Source organism: Gavia stellata, chromosome 4 (genome assembly GCF_030936135.1).
Source record: "Gavia stellata isolate bGavSte3 chromosome 4, bGavSte3.hap2, whole genome shotgun sequence".
NCBI lineage: Eukaryota > Metazoa > Chordata > Aves > Gaviiformes > Gaviidae > Gavia > Gavia stellata.
Genome location: NC_082597.1, coordinates 13,591,877 through 13,604,251, shown reverse-complemented (window position 1 = coordinate 13,604,251; position 12,375 = coordinate 13,591,877). Strand labels below are relative to the sequence as shown.

General features: G+C 37.3%; 1 protein-coding gene across 1 annotated transcript in view; it reads right to left on the bottom strand.

Moving 5' to 3' along the window:
- Positions 1-12,375, bottom strand: part of MAGI2 (membrane associated guanylate kinase, WW and PDZ domain containing 2) — a 765,547-nt gene that overhangs the window by 89,586 nt on the left and 663,586 nt on the right. The window contains exon 11 of the mRNA XM_059815959.1: positions 3,751-3,782. Within this exon, the coding sequence (XP_059671942.1) occupies positions 3,751-3,782 (32 nt within the window). The remainder of the gene's footprint in view (positions 1-3,750; positions 3,783-12,375) is intronic.

Sequence of the window (12,375 nt, the reverse complement as noted above, 5' to 3'; positions counted from 1 at the left end):
AACTGTAATTAAATACCACCAACTTCTAGTGTTGTATCAGCAGTGCCTTATCAAAGATGACTGCAGGTTTACAGCAAGTTTGCTCTGCAAATTCTGTGATTATAATTTGCCTTTAGTTCCTCAGTTTCAGAAGGTGTTTGGCTCAGCAGGTAGGCTTTGGTCTCTATTCTGATGACTAACTGCATCAGGCTTTTTCCACACCAAGTATGTGTGGACTACAGATGTTTTAGAGTCCTCCTGCTGAACATGCTGAGTAGCTATCACTCTGCACATCACAGGTGATCTGACACTCTTAGGTTCATACTTCAAAATAAACAGAATATGGATGTTGGCCTTTTTAAGTGTTGAGGACCTCATTCTTTTTACAGAGTAGTGTTATAATTCAAGCTGTGCTTCTGTCAAGAGTTTCAGCAGTAAGTAGGGCTGGTTCATTAGAAACAATGAAGAAAAGATCCAGGTATCTCAGTCAATCATAGGATGACTCTCATGCACTAGTAAGTGTCAGGTATGATATTGAAGTTGAGAAAGGAAAGTATTAGTGCTATGAAGTGCTAATGATGAAGATATGGAATACTATCTTCAGTATTTGCCAATGTTGTTCAAGAAAGACACATTTATCTTGGGTCCAGTACAAAAGATGGCAACTAGGATGTGATATAAGAGGGCACTGTAGGTATGTAGATCCTGTGCAATACAGTGACATATGGAGATACCTGAGCTGTCATCAAAATAGCTTAGGTACAGGAAAGTACCTAGGGTACCTTCAGGTACCTTTTATACCAAGATAAATATATCCTCTGTGTTGGGTAAATTAGCCTATGATGTGGCAAGTCACATGAATGTCACAATAATACTTCTAATAACTCTTCTGGCTCTAAAGGAATTACCTCTGGTATGTATAAACATCTATACAGTACGTCATTGTATCATGGAAGTGTAAATTCAAAGGTCTCCAGAAACAAACCTGATTGTGTCTAAATAGGAAAGGACAACTTGGGGAAAATAATGGACAATTATGTTTGGGTTTTACCTTCAGTGAGGAATCTAAAAAAGAATACAAGTCAGTGAAACCAAACTATCTATCTTACCACTATGAAGCAGAAAGACATGTGGGGTCCTGTCTATCTAGAAGTGAAAGTTTCCTAATTTCTTGGACAGTGCCAGACAAATAGAACACTTACCTCTTCCAAAATGTGAAACTGAATAAAATTAAAATATTTAAAGCAGGCTTTAAAAAGAGAAAGGAAAATATAATTATCTTTGATGAGCAAAGTTTTCCCTGGAGGAAGGACAAGAAACTGGAGATCAATTGGCAAAACCCTACTGGGTGCCATATGCCTGATTCTTGCTTGCTGGTTAGCTCTAAGTCTTCAAGTGTGAAGTTAAAAATCGAGCAAAACATTCTTACTTGTGAGTAATACAGCTAACATAAATAGTTGCACAAACAGATAAACACGAGGGGAGTTATATCTCCCAAAGCCATATCAATTAGTTAAATAGTCATATAGTGTTTTGCAATGTGAGTTATTATAATGCTAGCTCACAGACGAAGGCACTCTTGGAAATGAGTAAGCATGGTATTGAGTGCAGGGCATCAAATCTAAGTCGGGGTAATGGTTTGGTGACATTGCTCAAGTTCATTTTGCACTAATCAAATTGTATTACATAAGATATATATAATATATGCACTATATACATAGAAACCACAGGAAATTTCTGTCAGCCCAGGTTACTCTGAGATGCAGTGCACACCATCCCTGAGCCTCTACCTCAGGGAGAGGAGCTTGTCCCTTCTCCTCTTCCAGCCAATGGCCCATGGTCCCATTGCTTTAATGAATGGTGGGTGCTTCTCCCGTGTGCAGCCAGAGAGGCAAGGGGGCAGCAGTAGTCACCCAAGCAGAAAAGAAACCTGGTTTTGGGCCATCTACAGTTTTTCTTTCCTGTTACACACCTACAAGGCTGTGCTGTGGTGTTGGGAAAGCTTTCTAAACCTCCCAGTGCTGGCCTTATTGCTTCAGACTGTCTGCAGACACTCAGTGCTTCAGGGGCACTTGGTTTCAATCTTATCTTCACGTCTTGGGCACTAGAAATTTATGTCCGATTGTTTCTCCAGTTAAAGTGGTGGCAGACAGAGGAATGCACGCTACCTTAACCTGGTTAATCATTTGTAAACTCTCTTGCTGGGACTACCTCAAAATAGTCTAAATGTGAATGGTTACCTTGCATGCAAGTACGGTATCTGCATACAATGGTGTTGTATTATTCTGTGAGCCCTGGTTTCCTCAGACTTTTGCACGAAAAACTGCGTTACTCAGGTTGTTTCTCTAGATTCTGATTATTGGCAAGCGCTACTTGAGTTTGAACTACTATACTGTTTATATAACAAAACTGTGCAGATAATCATCAACAACATGCTGATATTTATCTATTTGATATGTACGTAAAGAGGGTGAGCACTGACAGTGGGAGGTCTTTGAATGTGGATCTTTAACAATTAAGTTCCAAGTTCTCTATTTTGTCACTTTTTACCTGAGATTAAAAGTTGAACATTCCAGTCAGACAAGAACCTTAAACTGGTGAGAACAACTCAAGCTAGCCCTTAATAGTCAGATTTATTTTCACAAATGTCCTGCTACTTAGATGAATAAACAAAGTTATGCAATACTTATTCCAACGTAGTGCATCCATCCTCTAGCCTTTTATATCAAAACCACCACAAGTTGAAGCAGTCTGATGGAGTTGCATCAGCTGATTAATTAATTGCTATTTATACTTGACAGGATACAAAAATTACTTTGGTATGCATTAAACATGCCATGATCTTTTATGAGAGCATGTGAAGTTGTCCAGATTCAACAAAGCTGCCCTCCCCAAATAAGAAAGCTATAAATCCATTAAAAATTACTGCTATTGTTATTCCTATTGCTCTTAGAAACCTTCAGCAGAATCAGGGCTCTTTTTTCCTCTACACATCTCTGATGAAAGATAAGCAGTACTTTAAGGTCTTTACAATCTAAATAAAAAAGCCAAATTAAAAAAAAAAAAACAACAAACCAAACCAGACAACCGAAAATAGCAGCCTGTGATTTCTTTTTACACTGTGAATGTTGTCACAGCTTCAAAAAATGGTATAATGTGGTGTCAACAGATTAAATACAGTCATTGCTTACAGTCTTACAGTAGGAAATGTCTTTATACCTTGGGATTTAATGTCAAAATCATAGAAACACAGAAATGTTGATTAAAAGGCACCTCAGTAAGTTATCTAGTCCAAGCTCTCAGTTGAAGTGTGACTATTTCCAGCTCTAGATCTACTAATGCAAGAAAGAATAACAACCACTTTAAGGATGTTAAACTCAAGCCACTTGTAAACCAGAAAAAGTGCATGTTGTCCATTTCAAAGAGAGTGACAACTAGAAGGCCAACTAGATTGGCCTCATTGCTGTGGCCTTCTGTTGCCTTCTGCTCCAGACCCCTCATTTTTGAGCCACTGCATTTCTGGTTCTTGACACCCGTCTCAACATTGAGATATTCCTTTGTCCAGACTGCTGCTGACAGACTCCAAGTCAACAGTTCTGCAGAGCTTATTAGTAAGGCCATCCCTGATGTTGCCTCACCTAGAGTTGGGGCACTGCTGAGAGGTGTCTCATGAGCTGGGAACAGGAGGGTTAGATGAAAGTCTACAGAAATTTGCTTTGAATGATAGTCATTTTATGAACTCAATGTGTATAATTTTGAAAACGAACTTACAGGCTTTGGAGTTTTCCATGGAGAAAAGAAACCTGAAATAAACAAAAAATAATGTTAGCAGTTTTTTCTGATGCATGAAGAGTGGAGGCTAAGTGGTGTCTATGCTCCCGTTCTCATTCAGGTCTGAAGATAATATTGATATATATGAAAATTCTCTACACATAAGGGTTGAAAACACAAAACCACAGGGGATAATTTCTAAGAAAAAATATGTGCAAATATATATATATATGCGCATATATATATATATATATATGCAAGTGGAGCTATTGAGATCATTGCCATACTTTACAAACAGCATGGGATTAGGTTGAAATTAAAAGAACTAAACAAAAGGACTTCCAAATGTCTTGGTGGACATTGGATAAGACACCAAATAACCTGGTATTGATGTGTCAAATGCAGTCGCACCTTTAAGAAGAAGCAATTCAGAACATCCCATCAACAAAACCTAATAATACAAGAGATTTTTTTAGAAGAAAAGTCTGGAGAAAAATAACTTTCATCAGTCTAGATAAGGTAGCCAAGTCTTGGGAGGGTTGCTTGTTTTGATACTGTCCTGTTTTTTTTGTCATAGTTAGCAAGTGGTCAGCCATGACTAACTCTCTATGCAACTAGTTATCTCCTTTTCCTTGGATAACTTGTTTTAGTGACTTTCATGAATTTCAACTATTGTAGCTTACAAATGTTTAATACTCCAGATATGTTCTTTTCATAAAAGGAGATAATTGGAACACTTATTGTAAACACTGTTCTTATCTTATGCAGCACAATGTTAAAAATCTTAGAAAATATTAATTAAAAAGAAGCATTTCAAAGGATATTAGGTCACATTTTTAAAAAACTTTCAACATAGCTGTCATTAAAAAACTCATTCTCAGTTTAACAGCAGGTAAAAAAAAGGTCTGTGGACCTTCCTAAGTAAGATTAAAAGCTAATAACAAAGAGTTCATTTGTTTTGTCAGAAACAGAAATGGGGCTTAAACTGAGACATCTAATAGGAAGGCTGCTTTTTCATTCAAAAAATGAATTAAGCTGTAAGAGTAATACTGACTTCATTATTTCTTTTTCTAAGTTGAGTCTAGAAAAAAAATTTCTAATCATGTGAACACTAGGGACAGTATCTTTCTACAGACAAATCACAACAGGAATTATATTTGTACATAGTTTTTAAGGTTCCTAGAATCCTGTGATAATGAGGTAATTTTTTCTGCCATGGTATCTAAATCATTTAGACTGAAAAAATCTTGGAGTGAAAAAGCACTTGAGTCATTTGCAGAGAAACACTGGCTGTTTTGTAATGCTTATGTATAAACTGATTAAAGTGCTTTTAAACAAAAAGTGTATTGGGAAAAGTAACCCTGGAAAGGTTTATGTGTCTGGATAAAAACTGCTATATTAACAAGTAGACAAATTTCTTTCCATCTACAAATTCAAAATTCTATACAGGCATCCTGTACAGATCTGGCTTGTACATCACCTTCAGTATTAAAGATTCTGTAGTAGAAACTTATTTAATAACTTCTTGGAAGGCAGATGGGTACCTTTTTATTATCTGCTATTATTCTGTAGAGCTAATAAGAGTGAAAACTAAAAAGTAGTTTTCCCGTCAGAGCTAAAGACAAGACTTGAAACTTACAAGGAGGTTTGCTGAGAGGTATCTCAAATCTACTTATTACCCTGATTTGGTGATTGGAAAATATTGGTAGAGGTAACACTCCCTCCCCATTGGTGCAGGTACACCTCCCATAACTTATTGTCAGCAAAAATTACTGCAGGTCAAACTGAAAGGTCATTTTTTCCTATTTATTTACTGTGTCCACCTAAAAATATGTTTTGCTGGAGTTATCAGAAAATTTTACTATCAATTAAAAATATAATAAGTATTTATAAATCAAATAAGTAATGACATATACATCAAGTGAAGATTTTTTTAAAAAAACCCTCAGTTAAAAATTTCAATTATTCGCCCAAACAGGGAGAACACGGACTGATATTTAGCTTGGAGGCTATGGGCACAGACTGCAACATACAGATGACGACATCTACACTCAAAACAAAAAAAAAGGCAATATTTACTTACACAGCATGAAATTATGTTAAGAAAACTAATGGATATAGGATGCCACGGAAGTAAAAGATCCAAAGCAAGATTTTAAAAAAGTATTGGATATCCGTATGTGTATGAGAGCATGTTAGAAGCAAAAATCTCTAAAGGTAACAAACCTTGGAACTAGTATTAAAACCCATTCTTCAGATTTAAATTCAGCTATTAGACCAAGACCTCATGTAAGATGAGATGGCCTCTCACCTATGTTAAAGAGTAGGTGCTAGACTAAATACATGAAGTCTAGTTCCATAAAGCAAACCCTATCTTATATCTTTCATGCATTTCATGGCAATTTTAATGTTACCTCATGTAACATCTGCATTCTCAGCCGAACTAAACACCCTTTTTCCCAATCTAAACAAAACTGACCTTTAGACAATGTATGGCATTATCAGTTATTCAACATAAGACTGATTATGGATAATTGTTGTGAACCAAACATGTCCAGAATTATCACTGGTACTTAAATACGCACAACCATTGCTGCAAATTCAAGAGTTCAAGAGTATAATGCGTATGTAGTACATCGTAAGCGTAACAGAAACTTCACATGAAAAAGCATAAAAGTAAAATGCACTTGCATGTGTATTCTGCATGCTGCCTTCTAACTTTCACCTTCAAATATTGCTCTGCATAAGTACAGGACCAAATCCTCTACATGTAGAAAATTGAGGCTCGGAAGGTCACCTGAAGAATATATCTTAATAATGTGTATTTAGTGTATACTCAGCAGTTGTTGGCCTTCTGCAGCCACACCTACAGCTGGCAATGAGAACCAGTGGTCTTTCACTTAGTTTGACGTCGCTTCACAACACCCCATTTTGCCTTGACTTTCTGGCACTAGTTCATTACATGCTGTGAGTATTCCCCACCAGAGACAGTGGGACCCCACCTGAATGGCAGCTGCCAGCAGACTGGCATCAGTTCAGTACTGATTTAGAGGCAAGACTGAAATTTGTTCTCCAAAGAGTGCAGCTTTCAACTTCTGTTGAGTATTAATACAGTACTAACACTGCTCAACCTTCTAATCAACTCACATCTAACGAGGCACACATACTGGATAAGCTCTTATAACCTCCTTATCCCGCTTCCAGATTTCCCCGCCTCCCTCCCCAACTCCCAACACCCTACTGTCCAACTTGTGATGTCTTCTATACAAACCTGAGTAGCTGAGAATATTATATACATATACATATAAACACCCCTCACCCCCACATTCACATACACTTTTAAAATCTGAAATAATAAAAGCCAACTTAGATACACATAAAAATACTTCACGCAGCCTATTCTTCCCATGAGTGGCTTTCTGCTCACCCATGTGCCTGACAGCCATCCCTTCTTGCAATAGCTTCACCAGATGAGTTGTGGCTCACTTTCTGGAGACTCCCGTATCTTTCTATTCATTTTAAAGAAGTCTTTATTAACACTCCTTGTAAAGACAGCAGTACAGGTCTGAATTAATTTTGGAGAGTGGGGTTACTGGCTTCTGTCAAAGAGCAACCACCACCACTCAGCTAGATGCTAGCAGGAAAACACTATGGTCACCATCTAGTGTAATGTAATGTAACATGTAAGCATGTGAGGATAAAATACATAACCTTATATACTTCTCCAAAGTTAGTTTTGAGATTTATTTTTCAGTGTTGACCACATGAACTGTAATAAGGTACAGCAGCTGGTGGCCAACACCTTTATCGAAATTTTAATTGTTTCATTTTAAATAAATAAGCTGAGGTACAGAAACAACCATATGCTTTTTAAAAATCAGAATTACATTTTCTCATAAATCAGTGTTAGAAAAATTATTTTTAACATTGTTTTTAAGATTATATTTACCACCTTCCAAAATGAGCTTCCCTGGAAATCAGAGCTGTGACGGTTTCTGTGTTGTAACTTTACTAAAAAACACCAGTAACAGAAAACAGATTTTGGATTCAAATGTATTTGGGGGAAAACAAATTTTTTTTTCTTTTTTTCAGATAAAGGCAAATTCCAGCTTCAGTTTACTGTACTTCTCCTTTTCAATGAAGATATCCTATAACAAAAGACAAATCACATCACACTCATCGTATCTATTTCTTCTTACATAGATATTTAAGTATGCTTTTGTCATAAAATATGCTTATAGATTTCACATGCCTTACACTTCAGCCAGTATTTATTGTTGGAAAGTTTAGTTTTCTAAAGGCAGCTTATCAGACAGGACTTAGAGCATTTGCAAGATAGAGTCCTGATTTGTTTCTTTTTTTTTTTTTTTTCAGTAAAAATTTGGCATATTCTGTAATGTCAGTAATACAAAACCAGCCTTTGATTATTAGTCTGCTGCCGTGTGCATGCGTTTTGCTACATTTCCGTCTCCACTATTCTCACTATTTTATATTGATTCCTGGAAAAGTTCTTAAGACCTTATAAAATCGCAAGTAACTAACGTAGGTATTGCTAAACCATAAGACCTTTAATGATGTTCACCTCTGTGGCAGACGTGTATGTATAATTAAACTGAAGCCCGGGAACAGTTTGGTTTCTACATTGATGGCATCTGGTAGTGCTGCAGGGAGGAACTCAAGAGCATCAAAGATAAAGCCTTTTAATCCAAAGCAATGTTCAGGGCGTGTCAACTTCCCTCCACATCACTTGTCGCACTGATGATACAGCAAGTGTTTTGCCCATTAGCTTTTGGTGGGCCTCTTGGGTTTTTTTGTGCTGTAACAGCCTTGCTGCATATGGCTTCCTGAGCAAAGCTGTCCCAAGCACTGCACAGACCTTTCTCATGTAGATGCTTGGAAGTCAATGAACAGATGGCTTATGAGCACTCCCAGAGCATTAATTGACTCCATGGGCATCTTACCAATGTCCATGTGACAAGAGTTAACTTCAGAAAAAAATTTCCTTTCTAGAAAAGTTACTGTATAAAATTACTGCAACAGTAGATTTTTTTTTCTGTGCTTTTTCTTTCTCTGAGATCCCTGAGATGTCTATCAGTTGCCTGCACTGGGGCTTCAATTCCAGAGGTGTCGAATACCTGTTCACTTCAAATGGATGTGGCTGTGGAGAAGTTCTCCGAGAGTTCAGATTCATGGTGTACATCATTAGCAGGATGCAGGGAACTTCTTAACCATTCAAGTTACATCTGGCTTCTCCTTCTGTATGTTTACCTTTTGTTGAGCTATGCTAGGCACAGTTGGATTAGGTGCACAGAACTCAAAATACAATTGGGCTCACTCATTAAGATGCAAAATATTCTCCAGCTAAAATTCCAAAAATACTGGTGGGAGAGATAACGGGGTTTTTTTGCATACATAGAACAAATACATAGCATTAATTCAATTATTCTTCAAATATTTTCCTTCTCTCAGGAAAACAAACCCGATCAATGAGAACAAGTAAATTCATTTAATTTATATACCGTAGTAAGCGGAATCTAAAAGGAAACCATGAATTAAGAGATGGAAATAATACTTATACTTTCATAGTACTTATGAAAGCAAGCAGGTGATAAAAAGTTTGAATTGGTCATGTCATACTTAAAATATCAGATGATGAATGGCAATTAGTAGTTCTGTTTCTAATAAAATCAGTCATTACTATGCAGTACTTTTTCAAAGGTCCATCTTTTTCAAACAGCTTTAAGTATTGAGCTCTTACGCTAGCAACAACAAAAAGTTGATTTACCTTGAAATAAAGAGTAGGTGTAAGAAGACTGGGAGCTCTATCTCTTCAAGCAGTTAGCTAGTCCTGTTGTCAGCTGTCCTTCAGAGTGACGGTGCCATGCTGTGGTCTTTGGTTGGGATGGCACCCGATGCAATGTGTCAAAAAACAACACATCCCACATCAGAGTGAGATGAATGACCCATCATGTCTGATCAGGCCCACAACATTATACATGGTTAGACCCAGTAGTGTCTTTTCCCTTGCAGTAGGCTACACACTGGCAGCATGGCGAGTAACCGATGTAGCACTGTGCTGCACTGAGATGAAGGCTGGTTAGAGTCATCAGTTGTTATATCAAATGCAGGTTCAGATTAATAAAACTGTGAAATAGGTCTGTCTTCTTTAGGACTATTATACATATGCCCAGGTGTTATTAAACAGCCTGAAAGAGACTTGCAATGATACAAAGTGATCCTCAGCAGTTGCTTGTGGTGGTATTTTGCTTTATGGTCCCCTACTCCGTTGCTCCTGATCTCAACCCAAGTGAGACTGCTACAGAAGTAGTGCTCCAGTCCAAATCAGCACTACTTTTCACTCTCTTTGCCCTGCTACACCTGTGAAAAGTGATTCCAAAGAACAAATACATTCCTGCCACAGACAATCACTCTGTGAAGGTGCAAGGCAAAGAGCAAGCATAGTTCACAGGAAGGTAAGCTGGATTTTTAAACCCCATTGGCTTAGCACCTTCTGTGGCTCATCTCTTCTCCAGGTGACCTGGGGGCATTGTGAGTCCAAGTCTATATTTCTTCCCTTCAAACTTTTAGATTTCTTGATGAGTAGCATGAAGTGCGAGACGGAAAGGTTTATCAGAAATGATGTGGAGGTAGAGGAGTACCTTGGGAAATTAAACCTGATCTCATCTCACTGAAGTCTATAGAACTGATACAAAAACTTAATTGACTGTGAGATCAGGTACTAAATCAATATTCAGCTTTTTATACATAGAAGCAGTTTTAGTGCAGTTCATGAAGTTTCACTGACCTAGCCTTCTTAAGCAACAATTTTTCAATAATATTCAGATCTTCACAAATAATTAGAAAATGGATAGCTATTCAAAGTCATGAATGATAGAAATACTTGCTGTTCAAGCTGGGACCCTCACCGGTCACCTGTGTCTGAGAGTTTCCTCTAAAATACACCAGAGAATCTCAAGCTACCATTAAGTTTTCACTTTCATGAATAGCAAAGAGTCTTTGTTAGCAAGAATACAGCCATCAGAAAAGGTCAGAAGCTGGCATAATAATGAGTTAATTTGCATTCTAATGGACATACAGCTATTTATTTTGGCTGCTACAGCACTGTGAATTGCTTATCAGTCAGAGATTTAAAATAATTTATGAAACTAGAAAAAACCAACAAACTAAATGCCATCTCCTTCTGATTAATCTGGATGTGATGCAGAAAATTTCTGGATCATAGCTATAATAGTGCAGAGGCAAATGCAACGTTGTCAGTGACAGTTTTTGATGCTTAAATGAGTACATTTAAGAATTGGGAAAAATAATAAAAATGTCTACAACAATTTCTGGAAATGAGAAATACATTTTTGGAACAAGTAGCTTTGTATATGGTCAACAAGAGTAGTTTATTTTTCACAGACAAAGTTTGATACTAAACACCCATAGAATGTCTCATTGGGTGACACTTTTATATGAACTTTCTTCTCTTTTCTAGCACCTATTACCAGAACAATGTTATACTGTTACAGATTTATTTCCTTGTTGATAGCAAACCGTACTATCTGAAGGACAGCCATGTCTTGGAATAGAGAAAATGCTGCTACAGTACAATTTAGAACAGATTTTACTGGGACAGCTTGACCCGGAGTAGAAGAAGATATGAATGGAGGAAGACCCTCGTCTCTTGCCTTTTATTGCAGAAGTTCCTACTAAAAGTTTGAATCCTTAGGTCCATATCCTGGCTTATGATTTGCAACTGTAAGTAGTACTGGATGAACTGTTGTTTTCCTCACTGAGGTCTATAATATATGTATTTTATGTAAATACTAACCCAATTAGCAAAAGCCTCCATGCCCAAGTTCTAACACATGATGAGTGGAGAAAGAGATCTCAGAAGTTTGCTCACAGGTTATAAACTCTACAAACATTTTGAAAAGGTCAAGGTTATTTTTTCTGTACAGACAAGAGAAAGAACCTTTTGTTTGGCAGAAGGAAATTTTCCCTGAAGGATCTCCAGTTTTGCCCATGTGTGTTGTCCAATGACTGCTGCTAAAATCAGTGTTGCTACTTCACATGTCCAGGCTAGGGATTACACTCTTTACTGTACTGCTCTAATACTGCAAGAGCTAGTAATGCAAGTAATGCACCGTCTTGGGCAAACATATTGTTGCACCCAAATCTCCCCAAGCAGAGCAGACACAGCAAGGTGAAAAGACTGATGTAGGTCACACACACTGGATCAGCAGCACAATTTAGAATATAAATTGAGTCTTCAGAGTCCTGACAGCTTGTGACGGTTGCTTCTAGAAGCGCCTGCAAGTGTTACCATACCCATAAAGACTCTGTATGCTTGCTAAGAACATATCTGACAACTCAGCCTGGCTTTACTGAAAGCTAATCTAATCTTCAAAAGTAACTTTTCAGGAATACTGCATCATATTTTCAGAGCTCTCTGACAGTCAGAAGCTCTGCCTAACTCTGCCAGTGTCTCTGCTCTTTCATGTCTTTAGAATCTGTTCCCATTTAAGCTTTTACACTTTCTAAGCACATTAGAGAAATCTCAGCTTACATTATGGCATGTTACTTTGATGAATATCAAGGTATGTTCCCAATATTTTCTGT